The sequence below is a fragment of the Falco naumanni genome, chromosome 6 (genome assembly GCF_017639655.2).
Source record: "Falco naumanni isolate bFalNau1 chromosome 6, bFalNau1.pat, whole genome shotgun sequence".
NCBI classification, from domain to species: Eukaryota; Metazoa; Chordata; class Aves; order Falconiformes; family Falconidae; genus Falco; species Falco naumanni.
In genome coordinates, this window is record NC_054059.1 from 48688353 (window position 1) to 48707020 (window position 18668).

The following is an 18668-nucleotide window of genomic DNA, read 5'->3' on the forward strand; positions in this document are numbered from 1 at the left end:
TCATATTTACGGTAAGTATATGGGTACACTAAGATGTTCACTTACATGGTTCTAATATAACAAGATGGTGTGTGACAATGTGTGGCTTAACTCAGAAATGCTTTCAAGCTTTGCAGAAGTAATCTAGAATTGTGTTTAAAGCTCAAGGGCAGGAAAATGATCCTGGCTCACTCAGGAGTCATATAGAGAGAGGGTTCATTTTATGTGAATATGATTATTTTTTTTTTTGTTATCATATGGATTTGTTTTATTATAGTACCAAAGCCTTCAGTCAGCTGTAGCATTAGTTGTTGCAAATGTTGTTGTTACTGTATTAATGCAATCAGAGAGCTTTTCTTAAACTTTTTCTTGAACCTTGTTGCTCTGTGAGCATAATCCAAACATGGCTCAGAAAGCTGAGGACAAGAACAATGTGATCTGCGCAATGTGGATTTTACATATGCACTTGCCACTGAGACTGATTTCCAGATAGTGGAACATGTGTTACAGATATAAATTAAACACATATAAAAAAGGTGTTCTTCAGTTAAAAACAAGCTCTGCCTGTCAAGATGATGAGTGTTCCAGGATTCTGAGTCAATTATAAACCACTCTCTCTTTCACACACAGAAGAAAAGCTCATATTGCTTGTTCCAATTTTCCCTCTAACAGTAATTTATAAAGTTTTGTTAATTGGTTGCTGAATGTAGTCAGGCACTATAAAATGCTTACATGACAGTTCATAAAAAAGAAGGACCTCTCAAGCCAGAGCCATGTCTTTCCGAGTCTTATTAGATTTGTGAATTCTTTCTGTTGATAATTTTTTCCCCCAATTGCATCTAAAGATTTGAGTCCTACAAGTTCTCCTCAAGCAGAATTTCTGCTGCAAGGCCAGTCAGATCCAAGGCTTAGATGTTGTTACTAATTCCCATTTACCACCTTCTAAATTAGAAAACTACTATGTCAGATCTTTGGGGTAGGGCCATGTTTCTCCTCAGTAGTCATATGAAAATAGTAACTTCAGTGTCTAAAAGGTTGGTCTAAATGTATTTTATCGTTATCTTGTACGATGTATTCATGTAATGACCTTATTACTTGTCAGTCTTACTGGAATGGAGCAGTATACACTTTTCTACACTTGTTGTCATATCAAGAATATAACTGTTTACCATGGTCAAGGAGGACAGTAGTGCAGGTATTCTGTTGCTTTCCGACATCTCAACACAGACATTTTTGCAGATGAAACAGCTGCTTTGCAGAATTGACCTGGTCTTGTTACATGTGCTTTACCATGACCCTAACTACTTTTTGTTAAGCTGTCCACTGCTATTTTCATAATTTTATTATGAGTGTTATTTATAGCCTCCTGTTCACATTATGCTTTCAGTGATCACTTCCTTTTTATCCCAGATTGCCTTTTGCATTTCTTAAATACAATCCTGTGCTATATTGTCTCAAAGATGGCATAAGGTTGCAGTGTGCCACTAATCATCTGCTCTGTTTCACCATGGAAATGTCTGCCTTTAGTGGTAAATGAAATTATGAATTTGTATTAATATAACAGTTAAAATTTGTGAGGGAAAGCTTCTGGCTTAAATTTGCCTTATAAACATATGTGTTGTGGTAGTGATTATATATAGAAGCTCTGCCAAAGAACAACCTTCATTTACTCGGTCGTGAACTACAGACAGTTAACTTTGTATCTCTGACCTCTGATTTAAATGATCCTTCACCTAGATGATTTCTGTTCCTGTTGCTTCAGGCAGCAGATTAAATTCATGGTTCTAGGAAAGATGATGGCTATTACTGCACAGCATATCCTGATCTCAGAGGATTTTGGAGAAGTTACAAAGTACTGAGATGCATGGTATAAGCAGGCTTATGGGAGAAAGAACCAGTTTCTCTCCTTGATGATTATTTCCACAGGAATTCGGCTTCTACCTTATAATATTTCCTTTTTCTTTATTTTCCCAGCTAATTCTGGTTCCTTGCAAGGCCCACAGACTCCACAGTCTACTGGTAGTAATTCCATGACAGAAGTGCCAGGCGATTTGAAGCCCCCAACACCAGCATCAACACCTCATGGACAGATGACACCTATGCAGGGTGGCAGGTATGAAAAGAGCTTTGCTTCATTTTTTTGTTAGCTGTAATTCTGCAACAGTTTAAGCCAGTCTTTCCCAACTGCTCAGGCACTCATCTGATTCTTCGGTGAACCAATCAGAGTCTTAAAAGCAGCAGAAAATTATTTCTTTTTTGGGGGGAGAGAGGGAAAGGGAGGAAGGAGTAGGAGCTGCTTTAGCTTTTTAAACACCAGAGAAGGATCAGACAAGCACCAGTGCCAAGGCGGTCATGCGCATATATGAAGAGTGGGGAGGAAGGTGGAACCCAGCCATCAGCTTAGAACCACAGCCTACCCTGTACTCCTCTGGTATACAGGTCCAACCATTCATGCTCAGGAAGGAGGAATGTGTGGTTTTAAGGTGTCACTTAAGTTCAAATTATGAAAAGCTTATATAGTAACAGTGGTTGGGATAACAGAGGATACAACTGGACGGACCACGAGATGTTTTTCAGTTCTGTGTCCTGTAAGTCACACAGACTGGCTTAATCTGAAGTGGAGCCTTCTTGCCATTTGTTAAGGGTCCTTAGCCCACTGAGGTCCAGCAAAAAAAGCTCTTGTTGACTTTGGCAGGAAAGCATCTGAGCTCTGAACTATGTACAGAGTCACCCCAACCTTTACATAATTAGGTTCTTTTTTTCTCCCTCTGTAATACTGCAGAAAGGATAACAAGAACCTTTTAAAATCATCTTTAACTCAGAATGAGTTTTCATTCACTATGTAAAAAAAAATCTTTTTCATTAAGAATAAATCTGATAGTTATCAGGGAAACTCCATTTTCCAAGCCGAATTTTTAAGGGCTTTAGAATAAAGCTGGCTGCAGTCATAAAGGTTAGTGCCTCTCCCTAAGAGTAAATGTTATTTGGGAGGTAAATCAAGTGTTGCTGTTTAGTCTTTCCTCTAGTAGGAGTGCAATGGGGTGCTTGGTAAATTTGTAAGGTAATAAATATGAAACTGATAGAAAGTAATTCTGACACAGCGTATGATCTGTGGAGCTCACTGCCTTGGGGTGGTGAGGCAAACAGCTTAGTGAAATTTCAGAGAGGTTTAGACTTTTATATGAGTAATAGGAACACACACAGTTGAATTAGATTAGAAATGCTGATCTTTAAGGTAAGTAGCCAGATAAGCTTGAGGAAAAAAATGGGAAGATTTTTTAAATGATTGTCCATTGTGAAAATTTCTTGCATCTTCCTCGGATGTATCTTGCACTGATCACTGCCACAGCATCATGGGCTAGGTGTATTATAGTCCAGTCTGTTTTCATAATTCTTATGACTACGTGATGATGTTAATGCCTCCTTTTTCTCATCTGCTAGAAACAGCGCAGTTAGTGTGCATGATCCCTTTTCCGATGTAAGTGATTCAGCATTCCCAAAGCGAAACTCCATGACGCCAAATGCACCATACCAGCAGGGAATAAACATGCCAGATATGATGGGAAGGATGCCATATGAGCCGAATAAAGATCCTTTCGGTGGAATGAGAAAAGGTATTTTCTTTGTGGGAGCTTAAGCGTTCTTCCCTACTTCTATGTAATCCAGAGGTTCTAGTCATCAGAATGAGCTTTTAAACTTTGGTGATTTTACCATTGGTAAAATGGTATCCTTGTAGCAAGAAGAGAGTTGTAATACAATTGTGTTTCATTCTGGGCTGGTCATATTTTCCCCTCTCAAAGTCACACTGTTTATTTTAGACTTGACAGTATCCTAAAATTGCTTGTAGGAATACATTTCAGGAAATGGCATCAATTCATAGGGTTAGATTTTGTGCAGCGCCCTATGTTTCTTGAAGGTGGTTAGTTACTCTGCAAATCAGATGCTGGACTTCAGTGTTAAGAATGTGAAGTGGTGAAAAGCAACATGCCTGGTTGTAATGGGGCTGAACTGAATTTTCACTGTGCAGCACTAAGCAAGTCTCCTAACGCTCTCTGTCTCAGTTTACCTGTTTTTCAGAATAGGAAAGCTAATTTTTTCTCAGTGGGACAGCCCCTGACAAAAGGTGATAAACACACTCAAAGTCAGTTTATTTTTAGAAAGCAAAAATGAAAATTCATGTCAACCCTGACTTGTCCTTTTTGGCACTTAACCTACAGATGGTTTTGTGGATGTAAAAGCAGATTTGTAAAATGTGCTTAAAATGAATCAATCTTGTGTGCCTCATATATAGGAAAGTGGGAGGAAAAAAGACAAGCAGGGCTCACAATGGCTGCAAAGAGAAGAGCAGATGGAGGAGGTGAAATTTAAGAAGTGGAAACTAAAAGGGAGCAAAAGGAAGGAATAGGAAGATGTCCAGAAATCAGGGATGATAGATAGGTGATGAAGTGGGGAGATGCTTTAAAAGATGTGGCTAATCTGATGTGATTTTGTTTTAAACCTTCCTTTTAAATCCTTTTGCCTGGGCTGTGGACACTAGCATAACACAGTTGGAGGAAGGGAAAACCCTCTCTGCCTTAGAGTCACTTTAGGTTTTATACCCATGTGAGATTAAGTGGGTTTATTACACTTTGTTGTATGTTTCACGTATGTATCCTGTCAAAACAGAAATGTCTCTGTTCAGTATCTACTGTGAGGGACTAAAGCGTAGACTATCTCCCTCTGTTTGCTTGGGGATTTATATCCAGTAATACGCCCATCCTGTTTGAGAAGCTACATTGAGACACAGTATCCTTTCCATAACTAAATCACAGTATACATGTATGTATGAGGGCTTTATGGGGAAAAAAAGAGCCTGATTCTGACAGCCTTGTAATCCAAACTAGGAGATTTGCTTTCATCGGTTTTCTAAGGTTTACATTTGCATTCATATTTAGCATTGTTTGGGGTGAAAAGAACAAGAGTGAGTTCATCCTCAGCTATGAGGACTACAGGAAAGAAACTGCCTGGTGCCTGATGAGCTCACTTCCATAGGATGAGATTACTTTCCTCGCTTGCAGCTCCTTAATATAACCATCATCTTGGTAGTGGTGCTGCTTCGTGTGTTTTCATCAGACCCTTGAGAGCTTGTCAGACACCAGCTAACTCTCCTTGGCAGTGTTAGGGATCTGAACGTTATTTTAAAATACATCATTTAATAGAAAGATATCTTCAAACACCCAGAATAATATATTTGATTTCCCTTATTGTTGCAGTGCCTGGAAGCAATGAGCCTTTCATGACCCCTGGACAAATGCCTAACAGTGGAATACAAGATATGTATAACCAGAGTCCATCTGGAGCAATGTCCAACATGAGCATGAGCCAGCGACAGCAGTTCTCTTATGGAAGTGGCTATGACAGGAGGTGAGTCAATCTTCATGAAAAAGCAAAGCCCATTAGTGAAAATTATGCTGTCTCTCCCCTTCTCATTTTCCCATTGCACCTTGCAGAGAATGTAGCAGCCTACACTTCCTACAGCATGTTAGTAACTGGGAGTCAAACCACTGGTAATAACTGAGTCTAGCTCTTCACAGAAACCAATAATGAGGAATTGTCGCACCTTAGAAGTCACTCGGGCTGCAGCAGATCAGCACGTGGGTGTCCGACAGCTGCCTTGGGCTGGGCTGGGCTGCGATGGCATAAAGTAGCACCTGAGTTAGTCTGCTGGCCATGTTTTCACCTGAGCAGTTAGTTGTTGGTGGGCTTTTCATGAAAAACAAAATGCATAGCCTAAACATGTCCGGTTTGTGGTCTGTTAGTGAATTGCCTTTGGAGAATCTGGATTCTGTTGTCTGAGCTGTAGGGGCACCAGTCTTGCAGTGTGTCCATCAGGATCCTCATAAGTTTGTCTTTCAGTGAAGTACACACAAAAAAAATTTGGTCCTCTTTTGTTTATCCCAGGAAAGGCTTTGGGACAAAAATAATAATCGGTGAAATCACTGATGTCTAAGCATTAGTATATAGCAAGCAGAATGGTTTGGGAACGTTTGCATTATATTAAGTATTCTGGTAGGTTTTGCAGCTATGGCTGTATTCCTACTTTTATTTTCATTAGGCTGTGTACTTTAGCTTCAGGTTTTGTTTCCTGATGGTAGCCTAGCCAAAGTTGTGCGGTGTGGGTCTTTTAGTGTAACGGCGGAGTAGTTTTCAGTCAGTAGTTTGAAGCAGTAGGTGAGTAAAGCAACACAAGTATAATCTTGTTGTTCAATAGGTCACATTGCTAGGGAGTCAGCGAGAGTTAAGGGTTCCAGTGGAAGGTGATAAGTCAAGAGAATGTTTTCTTTAAGGGGTGTGTTTTGTTTTATTTTGTTGGCAATTTTGGAGAATAAGTGCTTTTTACAGAATGAGGTTTCCTTTGTCATTTTTTAGGTCGGATCATGGGCTGGGTCCTGAAGGCAGTATGGGACCACCTGGTCAAAGCAACATGGTGCCTTCAAACAGTGACCCAAGCATGTACTCTCCTAATCGTTACCCTGGCCAGCAAAGGTGAACACTGATTTCTCTGTTTGTAATATCTACAATAACCTGCTAAGGAGTGCTAGCAGCCTCTGTGAGAGCACATAGACAGAATACGTGGCCTCTTGGTGTGCTACTTCTGTTTCGTCTGTTCTTATTTAGGCTTTTACTGCTGGTTCAGTTTCTTGAGGGGGGCCAGAGGGAGGGGCGGAGGCTTGGGTGAATCAGTTGGTTTTTTGTAGCTGTAGAATCAGAGATGTTAGAAGTGGAGTATATGTCCTTCCTTGTGTATCTCCCTGCCAATACTGAACTAGAACACATTTTATAGGCCCAGGTTCTCCAGAGCAGCATTAAGTGACACCAGTTCTGAAGCTTTCAGAGCTCCACCTGGCTCGTGGTTATCCTGTGACTAACAAATTAAACATTTAGGAAGTGTTCCCTTATGTACAACATATATGTACCTTCGCTCAGTTTTATCTTATTGCATGAACCATCTCAGACAACCGTAGACAATTCCTATCAGTTACATTGTTCTTTTAACTGGCATTAGGTAATTACTCTCCATCCGCATCATAATTTTAGGAGATACTGAACAGCTATTACTTTCAGTCTGGTCAACTCAAAAAATGTGAGTTTTCTATGCTTTTGGAAAAATTGGGTCCCATTAGTTCTTTTCATGTGTCAGATTCCCCAGTCCTCTGTTTCTCTGACTCTCCCTGATATATTACTTCCATAATTATACTTCAGCTGTAGATGTGTTCTAACTGGTAGCGTACAGAGAGGAATTATTTGGTCCGAAATACAGTGTTACTTATTTATCAGTCTTAACACTTTCCAAGTACTCCATTTCAGCAACCTAAATTTCATTCAGATGTGCTAAAAACTATAGTGCTCCTCAAAGGTCTTAAAGGCCACAGGTAAGTTTCCCAGTGCAACATAACTGCCTCCTTTTTGTATGCTTCATTATGTAGCTTTAATTAAAAATGACATGAACATTACCAAAATTATGAGTTCTGGTTTTACTCAGTGATGATGTATTTAAATGTTACATATTGTAATGAAATTTGTACTTGCTTTCTGTCACTTATCGTCAGACTAAAATCACGATTTCACTTTAAATTAGCAGTTAACTATTGATTATATTCTTTAATAATCCAGAAAGTGGCTTGCTTGGAGACTAACTTGATAAAACACAAGAATTCTGACTTGCAGGCTTTGAGCTGTACATCAGATACTTTTCTACCTGAGTTCCCAGTGGCTGCAGCTGCCTTTCTCACATCTTTGCTGACCATACCCTCTTCCCGTTCCTGAGTGCTACCTCTAAATCTCTCTTTTGCATCTGCACTGCTCCTCCTTTCTTCTATCTGCTTTATCTCCTTCCTTCCACTACCAGCTCCAGCAGAGCTTACTACATCTGGCTCAGGACCATACCGCATTGTACCTTCACCTTGTTTCCAAATGGCAAATATCTTCAAGGTGCAAGATCATCAGAGTACTTTGCTTTTCCTAGTGGCTTGGAAATTGCAGCAGCTCTAAGTGTTGATTTGAATGCTTTGTTTTAGGCATGAACCGTATGGGCAGCAGTATCCAGGACAAGGACCTCCCTCAGGACAGCCACCATATGGAGGACATCAGCCTGGAATGTATCCACAGCAGCAGGTAGGAGAGAGGAAAACGGCTATATTCATAACATTTGTTCAATAAATGTCAACCCAGAATTCTGTATACATTCAAAAATGCGTTTATACAATAGTTGTCTTTTGGCCCAGAGGAGCCCTGTAGTTCTGGTCAAAATCACAGTCCATATGAATAAGCAGTGTATGTGCAGCTATAGGAAAATGCATTCATTACACTGGAAGAGTGTAAATTTTAACAGATGTCCTGTGGCTTTGGATGTGTATCAAGTGATTGTCCCAAGTTAATAACCAGCAGACTAGGAAAGTATAATTCGCAGGCTAGTAAAGTGATGCAGCCTCAATTCTGGAAGCAAATGGGAAAGCTGCTTGGCTGGCAGGTTGAGAGGCCTTAACTTAATGTCATGCAGCCAAGTGAACCCAGCAGAAAACCGGAACAAAGTGGAACATGCAGCACTCTCAATTACTCAGAATGCTTTGATGGCTCATATGAGATACCTATCTTTAATACAGATCAGATGGCGTAGTCCCCACATGTTATCGCTAGTAATAACAGGGTACAAATACATGAGAGGGAACATTATTAGTGTTAAAAATAGTTTAAACATTTGTATGTTCCAGTCTCCCGAACTGTGTAATAACTTTGAAAATACAAATTATATTAATTAATAATATTTTTTGTTAGGTGTATCATTAATACCTTGTGGGCAAAATCCCCTCTTTTAAGTCAATAGCAAAACTCCACTGACTTCAGGAGGATCAGTTTCATCTTGCGTGTTATCAGTTCATTTCTAGTCATGCAGTAATTGAAGTTAGCTTCCAAAACAGAAAGCATTTCATTATAATATAAAAATTAAAATGTAAGCTACTTTTCAGCCAATTTCAGGTAGTCCTTTTCAGTTTGGGATAGAGTTTTAGTAGGAAATTCAGGGAGCGGAGGGGAACCTTAAAGAGGCAATCTTAGGATGGACTGTACTGAAAATGTATATAAATTTCAATTTCAGAATTTCTTGCTTATCTCTTTAGTTCATAACATCCCTAAAATAGCATAGTCAAAAAACTGATCCATTGTTCCTTATGCATATGCTAGCAGTCTAGGTGATTTAGTGGGGAAATTGCAAATATACATAACAGAACAGTTTGTTATATTCCATGCGAATGTGTGCAGGGAATATGTTAACGACATGTTCATTTAAGCAAGGGGACAGCTAGAATTCGGAAAAATATACTTGGCCCTGTCCTTAGTGCCGTTTATATGCTTTGTACAATGATTCTTGAATGCAAAATGCATTAATGCAAAAAATCAGTGAAGAATGAAGGGCAAGGATCCCGGCTGGCCTCAGCTTCTCCCTCTCAGAGGATTCCACTTCTTCATTTAGCTAGGGATTAGGTTACCACTAGTTTATTTTCAATTTCCTACATTTCACTCTATAGTGGTACAGGAAGAACGTGAAAAATGGCCCTTTCGAAGCTACATCTACAGCCTGAAGGCTGTAGGGAATGACCTGGGAAGGAGGTGCTTGGAGCGTGACCTCCGGGGGCTAATGAAGCACGTTGAGCTGGGTTTTTCAATTCCCGTAGAAATGCTTATTCCCTAAGAGCTATTTCGCAGCAGGGTCACCTGTGTTGGTGTCGTTTTGTCTTCTGTGAGGTCTCAGAATCCCATATCCCTGGTGGAGAGAGACACACATTGTGCAGCCTCAGTCTCTTGCTGAACACAGGAGGGGGAGTTCAGGTGCATCACTGTCCCTCAGCATTGGGTACCATTAGGCATGTTGCCACTACATACACAAGAGCAATGAACTACTTTTACAAAGGCACATGCTTCATTCCCAAGTGTCTACTTTAAGCACTCTGAGTCACTGTGGCAAAACAAACACCACGGTTTTAGGTGTGGCAACTGCCAAGTCAGTTCTTAACATAAAAATTGGTCCCAAGAGTGGAATTTGCCTAGAGCAAGTAGTTTATATAAAGCTGAAAATAGGTATTTCTTAGATAGCCAGACAGCTCTATAGCAAGTTTTTAAAAAAATACTTTCATGCAATACAGTAGTTGTGGTTTTATGCGCACCAAAGTTGGAAGATGAGTTTATGAATCCCAGAGCTGTTTTAACTGACCCATATTGAATGCATACAGAATTTTGTCTGATCTTAACTCTGGTACATTAGTATACATTGTGCAGTGTGGCTGAGCTACAGTTTCTGGGGGAGCCATAACTTTGAGTTTATCATAGATCATATATTCAAAAATCACCCATTTAATTCACATTTTTTGCTTCAGAGCACTCAGTGTGGTTTGAACTGTGGAACAAACTCCCACAGGAACTAAGGGCCACTGCAAACCTTACCTCTTAAACTGCAACATGTCTTTTTTTGTTCTGCCATCTTAAACATAAATACATACAAGCTTGTATGATTTAAAAACAGCTAAACTTCCCCCAAGGTGAAACAGCTTACCTCACACATCCCCCACTTCAGAGAGTGAGAAACAAAGAGAGAATAAACCATAGGTGGCAGCTGTTAGTTACATTGCTTAATTCATTACTGATCAGCAGGGTAAGAACCTGCATAAACTAGAACAGAACGTTTGAATGTGACCATTTGCTGTAATAATCTCACAGTAAATTAAATGTGATTAGGATGATTTTGGAAGAGGGATGGTTGCCCAAACAGGACCGTGGTCCTGGGAATTACACAGAGTAGCAAATGCAACAGCATGTTTTCTCATACTAATAAATTTACTGTGTGTAGGCCTATGCCCTGTCATAAGATCCAGTGTTTCAGACACGTATGCTTGTAGCATATCTTGTTATTTTTAGAGTTTATTCAGTGCCTGTCGCTTTAAAATATTCACTGAGTGGTTTTGAATTTTTTAAATATTTTTCTTCTTAGTAGACTAAGCATGAAAAAGAAGCGAAAGTATTTTAGTTGGTCAGGACTGTTGCCTTTTCGTGCATGTTTGAAATGACCAGTGGAATTTAATCTGACAGATAGGAAAGGGAAAGGGAGAAAATGAGACCAAGCATAAGAAAATTTAGCCCAAGGGTAAGTTTCCTTTTAATATTAAGTTAAAAGCACAGCAAAACAGGCTTAAAAAGAAAGCACTGAATCAAGCCTAACCATAGCACTGCGTGCCTGACTCTGGAATCAGCACGGTCCCTCTAGAGCTAAGTGCTTTCAGCTTTTTAAATGAGCTTCCAGCCAATATATTTGTATTGTGTATGGAGTAAAAGTGATGCATCTTCTTTCCAAAATTTTTTTTCAGAACTATAAGCGGCACATGGATGGCATGTATGGGCCTCCAGCCAAACGCCATGAAGGGGATATGTATAACATGCAGTATGGCAACCAGCAACAGGAAATGTATAACCAGTACAGCAACGCTTACACAGGGCCTGACAGGAGGCCCATGCAGGGACAGTATCCATATCCGTATAACAGGGAGAGGATGCAGGGCCCAGGACAAATGCAGCAGCATGGAATACCTCCCCAGATGATTGGTGGCCCCATGCAGTCATCATCCTCCAGTGAAGGTCCTCAGCAGAACATGTGGCCAACACGAAATGATATGCCTTACCCTTACCAGAACAGACAAGGTCCAGGAGGCCCTGCACAGGCCCCACCATATCCAGGGATGAATCGCACTGATGATATGATGGTACCTGACCAGAGGATAAACCACGAGAGTCAGTGGCCTTCTCACGTCAACCAACGTCAGCCTTCTTATATGTCATCCTCAGCTTCCATGCAGCCTATCACTAGACCTCCTCAGTCATCCTACCAGACGCCACCCTCTATGCCAAACCACATCTCTAGAGCTCCAAGTCCAGCATCCTTCCAGCGCTCTTTGGAAAACCGTATGTCTCCAAGCAAGTCTCCTTTCCTACCCTCCATGAAGATGCAAAAGGTTATACCCACAGTTCCAGTGTCACAGGTCACAGGACCTCCACCCCAACCACCACCGATTAGGCGAGAAATTACCTTCCCTCCAGGCTCTGTAGAAGCATCCCAACCAGTCTTAAAACCAAGACGAAAGATTACCTCAAAAGATATTGGTAAGCATCAAAACAGAAGACAAATACTGAAGTAGGTTGTGAGATAGGGACTTCGATTTTTATTTTCTTTTATGTTTTAAGACTATTGTGACAGTTAACTTTGATAACTATAATGTGATGGTCTTCAATAAAAATGTAATAACATATGCATCAGTGAGGATGATGGGTAAAACTCATCCCAGACAACCTGACATGAAATTAAAGCAATATTTTATATGGAGACCTCCGGTCTCCAGAAGTGCATTAAGAATGAAGCTTGTCTCAGATTTCCAAATGGTATGTGTATGTGTTTAAAGGTCCTACAGAACATCTGTTAAATCACCAATACAATATTTAGCTGAGAAAGCTTTCTGTGTTCATGTTCCATGGAAGCTCATGCTGTTCTGCTGTGTAGTTATAGTCTCTGCCTCACCCGAATGGCCCATTTATTTATTCCCTATTATTTGTCATGTTTGTTTCTCCCCCTATTCTTTCCCAAGTATCTTCTTATCTTGAAGTACTGTTACATTTCATACATTTGAGTTCCCATACTTCAAGTTCCCACACTCCTGACAGAGTATTCTACCTTTATTTACTGATTATTTGGTTTAGTCAACTTCTCTAACTTTGTACCTTTATTTTGGCTTCAAAGTTGGGAACAATGGTCCTGTTAAGATGTTCTCCAGTATTAAGGCTGAGCAGCAGTTACAGAAAAACTGAACAGGACTAAGTGGTGAAAGCAGGGTCTTAACCACTGTTTCAGTAACGATTTCATTTAAATTCTGCATCCTCAGAATATCACAGTTTAATATTTCAGAACTCATGAACGGTCTCTGAGGATGCACTAATACTGTTTTGTGTCTCCTTCTTTCTCCAGTAACTCCTGAGGCCTGGAGAGTGATGATGTCTCTTAAATCTGGTCTTTTGGCTGAAAGTACCTGGGCGCTAGACACTATTAATATTCTTCTGTATGATGACAGCACTGTCGCTACTTTCAACCTCTCTCAGGTAGGTGGGAAAGCAGTATACTTCTCAACTTCCCAAGGAAGCAAAATTGAAATAAGATAGCTACAAAAATTCTGAAGTCCTTTAAAATTGATTATAATTACCATAAATTGGAATATTGCAAAATGTCCCTTTGTCATGATCGGTAACAGCGAGCAACAAGAGAGAGCTTTAGGTTGAATAGGGGAAATAAGCCTGAAAGAAGGGTCTCTCTTGTAGAAGGGAGCATGTAGGAATATAAGAATTTTAGCACTGGTAGAGGACTAATGTGTAAATACACACTCATGATAGTACAAATACAGTCCCAGAAAACAGCAATATCTTAGTCATCTTGCTTAACTTGTTTTTTCGTAAAAGGCTTTGCAAAACTGTATTTAAACTGATTTGAGGCTCTTTTGGTGACTACTCATCTTTTTCAGTAGTTCTACACTAGGCTGTGGGATGGTTTTTAATTGCTTATTTTCTGTTTGGTTTCTTCTTCCAGTAAATTAAGTTTGCACAGAATTACCAGATTGACAATTTTAAGGCTAAAATCCACTGTCTGTCCACGGGGTGCAAGTAACACGAAATGTAACAGTGTGTTCTTGCCTCAGTACTTCCCAGCATTTTTCAGCCCTGCTCTAATCATTGGCCTGTTAGGTGGTAGTAATAGATGGCATGCTGATAAAGCACATCATCTCAAATTTGTACAAATTAAATATTCAGTTTCTCTGCTCCATTCATTCCTTGGTTACTAATAGCATAACTCATATTTTTTTAAATATAATGACCTTTTTTTAAAATACAGGCACAAATGGTACATTTCATCCCACCTAACTTTAGAACTGTGGATATCTATAGCATGATTCATCTCATCCTGAAGTAGATATCTAAAATAGGTCAGATGAATCATACCCTAGGAATGGCCTGTAAAAGACCATTGATTATAAAAGGAATCTAGACAACTAGGTTGGGTGTGTAACTGTTGCGGGTGTTTGAAGTTAAGCGAGGTGAATCTCTGAATTCTGTTAGAAATTGCATTAATGCACCCTGTGCAAGTTGCACAGAACACCAGGCTTATTTTAAATATATATATTTTTTGTTATTTTTGCCTCGGACTCTTATTTCCAATGGCAGTCAGGACTCCGTATGATGGCTGATAATTCCTGCTCTTCATAAGCATCAGTTCGTTGTTAATTCTGTGAGGTTTTGGCAATCATAAGAGAATACAGAATGGACAAAAGGATACATTTTGCTGAAAACCTGTTAGCCCACGATTTAAAAAAAAAAAAACACTAAAAGCCAGATAATCAGGCTGAACTCATAACAAAGAACTTTTAGTAATAAAGTCACTGAGGGTAAATTAATAGCAAGTCCAACTATTGCCTTTCCATAAGAAGGTGATTACAAGTCAATTAAGAGGATTAAACCTAAATGAAAACTGTTTCTGAAGGGGACTTACAGCAGCAGGCTCCAGTAACATTTTTTAAATATCGCCAGGCAAAAATGGAACTATTCCAATAGAGATGGGATATTATTCTAAGATGTCAGTACCTAGACCTTGATCTGCAGATTCCTACAGGGCAGTTGGTTGTAGAGACTGAGACGCAAAGGGGGAGAGGAAGAATTGTAAACTTTAGGCATCTAATAAAAGTACAAATCAGAAAAATGAAGTGCATTTAAATTTCAGTACTCTGTACAGAAAATGAAGACTACTGGAAACTTCCAAGGGGACAGAGCAGCTAGGGTATATGTCTACTGTATCTTAAAGGAGATGTACAAATAAAGTTCTGTACTTCTCATAGCTGTTACGGTTTAAGTAAATGGAGCCATGATAGTTTGACATTATATACTGTCTGGACAGATGCTAGAAGAATTCCCTTTGATTAATTTCCATAATGGAGGACCTAGTCACAAGTGCACAGCAGGAAGAGGGAGATATTCACAGATATATGCATCAGTGTTCCTAATAAAATTCTGTGCAGACAAAAATATTTATCTGATTTTTATGTTCTTTCTTCTCCCCTCAGTTGTCTGGATTTCTTGAGCTTTTAGTAGAATATTTTAGAAAATGCCTGATTGACATTTTTGGAATCCTTATGGAATATGAAGTGGGAGATCCAGGCCACAAAGCACTTGATCACAAAGCAGCCAAGAAAGATGATAGCCAGCCCTTGGCAGAGGATACTGGAAAAGAGGAGAACGACGAATGTATTGACTATTTTGATGAAGATGAGGAGGAGGGGGAGGACGAAAAGGTAGAAGGAGAAGAAAAGAGCATTGTTTTTTCCACTCCTGGTGCCATTGCTGAACCAGGTGAGAGGCCAAAACAAGCCAGTAAATTTGACAAGCTGCCAATAAAGATTGTAAAGAAAAATAATCTATTTGTTGTTGACCGATCTGACAAACTTGGACGTGTTCAGGAATTTGATAGTGGACTTCTCCACTGGCAGCTTGGTGGTGGTGACACAACTGAGCATATCCAGACTCACTTTGAAAGCAAAATGGAGATTCCTCCACGCAGGAAAGCCCCTCCTCCCTTGAACTCTCCAAGCAAAAAGAAGGACCTCGAGGGGAAAAGTGAATCTGAGGAACAGCAAGAAAAAAGTATAACAGCAACCATTGATGATGTCCTCTCAGCTCGGCCAGGAGCGTTGCCTGAAGACTCAAACTCTGGTTCCCAAACAGAGAGCAGTAAATTTCCCTTTGGGATCCACCAAGCCAAAAGCCACCGGAATATTAAACTGCTAGAGGATGAGCCAAGGAGCCGGGATGAGACTCCTCTATGCACCATAACTCACTGGCAAGACTCCTTGGCCAAACGCTGCATCTGTGTGTCAAATATCGTCCGTAGCTTGTCTTTTGTGCCTGGCAATGACACCGAAATGTCCAAACATCCAGGCTTGGTGCTGATCCTGGGAAAGTTGATCCTTCTTCACCATGAGCATCCAGAAAGAAAGCGAGCACCGCAGACTTACGAGAAAGAGGAAGAGGAGGACAAAGGGGTGGCCTGCAGCAAGGATGAGTGGTGGTGGGACTGCCTCGAGGTCTTGAGGGATAATACATTGGTCACATTAGCCAACATTTCTGGGCAGCTAGACTTGTCTGCTTACACAGAAAGCATCTGTTTGCCAATTTTGGATGGCTTGCTGCACTGGATGGTGTGCCCGTCTGCAGAGGCACAGGATCCTTTTCCAACCGTGGGGCCCAACTCAGTTCTTTCGCCTCAGAGACTTGTGCTGGAGACCCTGTGTAAGCTCAGTATCCAGGACAATAACGTGGACCTTATCTTGGCCACCCCCCCATTCAGTCGTCAGGAGAAACTCTACGCTACTTTAGTTAGGTACGTTGGGGACCGCAAAAACCCGGTCTGCCGAGAAATGTCCATGGCGCTTTTATCGAACCTTGCCCAGGGGGACACATTAGCAGCAAGGGCAATAGCTGTGCAGAAGGGAAGCATCGGAAACTTGATAAGCTTCCTGGAGGATGGGGTCACTATGGCCCAGTACCAGCAGAGCCAGCATAACCTCATGCACATGCAGCCTCCACCTCTGGAGCCGCCTAGTGTAGACATGATGTGCAGGGCAGCCAAGGCCTTGCTGGCCATGGCGAGAGTGGACGAGAACCGCTCAGAGTTCCTTTTGCACGAGGGTCGTTTGCTGGATATCTCAATATCTGCTGTCCTGAACTCTCTGGTTGCATCTGTCATCTGTGATGTACTTTTTCAGATTGGGCAGTTATGACATAAGTGAGAAGCCAAGCATGTGTGAGTGGAGATTAGAGGGTCACATATAACTGGCTGTTTTCTGTTCTTGTTTATCCAACGTAGGAAGAAGGAAAAAAAAAAAAAGAATCTTTGCTCCTCTGCCCCATTCACTATTTACCAATTGGGAATTAAAGAAATTATTAATTTGAACAGTTATGAAATTAATATTTGCTGTCTATGTGTATAAGTACATCTTTTTATTTTATTTTTTTTAACCAAAGTTGCTGTCTAGTACATTCAAAGGTCACACTTTTTTTTTTCCATAGATTATCCTTTTCAATGTTCTTTTCCATGTTTGTATTGCATATTTTTTGGGAAGCGAACTAGTGACTTTTTAAAAAAAATGTTATGGCAAACCATTGTATGATGGGGAAAAAAATCTCACCACTTTGAAACAAAAAGGTGAAAAATAACCAACATACCAAGTTCCTGTGTGTTTTATTTTTTCAAATAAGGAAAAAATAAAAAAAAACTTGTATACCATCACCCAAAGCTCTGTGCAATAGAAGATTATAGTGATGTAGGTGTAGGGGATCAAGGAGGGTGTCAGTCAGTAGTCAAAATACAAAACGATACTGGTTTCTCCTCAGGAGAAATGGTTACATTAGGCTAGGAGCAAAACAAAACAAAAAGTCAAGTTAAAAGATTTTTAAACAAAACCTGATGATAAACATCAATTGCTTCCTCACCAGAACTGTCTTGTCTACATCTGGGTTTTTTTTGACCTTCCACAATGACAGTTCTTCACAATTCCTTTAATCATTTTTTAAAATATTTTTTTATTGCCTAAGGGCCGTGATGTATATAGAAGTTGTACATTAAACATACCCTCATTTTTTTTTTTTTTAGTACAAAGTTTTTAGTTTCTTTTTCATGATGTGGTATCTACAAAGTGATAGTAGAATTATTTTTTCTTTCATTTGGGCCATATCTCCAAAAAATAAAAAAAAAAAGAAAAAAGAGAAAACCCAACACAGAAAACCAACAACTGAGGGTAATGTACAAGTTTCTGTATGTATAAAGTCATGCTCTATTTCGGGAGAGCAGCCGATCACAATTTGCTTTATAAATCAAGGTGTGGAAATGGTTACGTATGGATTGATTTAAGAAAATGGTTACCAGTCTACAGACAAAAGAAAATATATACAGGAAAAAAAAAAAGGAAGAAACACAACTTCAAAGATTTTTCAGTGACAAGAATCTGCATTTGTATTTCAAGATAATGTAGTTAAAAAAAAGAAAAAACTTGATGTAAATTCCTCCTTTTCCTCTGGCTTAATGAATTTCATTTATTCAGTATAAAATCTTTATATGTTCCACATGTTAAGAATAAATGTACATTAAATCTTGTTAAGCACTGTGATGGGTGTTCTTGAATAATGTTCTAGTTGCAGTGTGGGATATCAGAAAGCAAAGTAATTACAAGAAAGAGCAATAATGACTATTCTTTCCCCCTACTTTATTATTACGACCTTCAAAAATACTACACTACCATATTGCAGCTACTTGCTCTCCTTCTAGAAGAGCCTTCTTGCATCACAGAGAAGTGTTTTTAATTCTTACTTATAAAACCACAAAGCCTCAAAGGGGAAGACACGGCTGGCAAATGATAGTTCTGACTATGCAGGTATCCAGTCTCCGTGCTGTGTTTGGGGGACTGAGGACGGATGTTAGAAAAAGTGACAGATTTTGTTAAAGCAATAACCAACTTGAAGAAATTGATCTGTATTCACTACCTGTAATTCTCTTTGTTGGTTAAAGGTGCAAATACCCCAGT

The 18668-nt window shown here is 39.8% G+C and overlaps 1 protein-coding gene across 10 annotated transcripts in view; it reads left to right on the top strand.

Annotated features, from left to right (window-relative positions):
* ARID1B (AT-rich interaction domain 1B) overlaps positions 1–18245 on the top strand; it is a 335632-nt gene extending 317387 nt beyond the window's left edge. For 7 of the 10 annotated variants that reach the window (XM_040598764.1, XM_040598762.1, XM_040598770.1 and 4 more), the window contains 8 exons: positions 1954–2092; positions 3421–3593; positions 5232–5382; positions 6388–6504; positions 8037–8133; positions 11373–12162; positions 13019–13149; positions 15156–18245. In XM_040598764.1, the coding sequence (XP_040454698.1) occupies positions 1954–2092; positions 3421–3593; positions 5232–5382; positions 6388–6504; positions 8037–8133; positions 11373–12162; positions 13019–13149; positions 15156–16868 (3311 nt within the window). In that variant the 3' untranslated portion in view covers positions 16869–18245. The remainder of the gene's footprint in view (positions 1–1953; positions 2093–3420; positions 3594–5231; positions 5383–6387; positions 6505–8036; positions 8134–11372; positions 12163–13018; positions 13150–15155) is intronic. The other 3 variants (XM_040598768.1, XM_040598769.1, XM_040598772.1) reach the window with 1 other exon arrangement.
* The last annotated feature ends 423 nt before the right edge of the window (positions 18246–18668 follow it).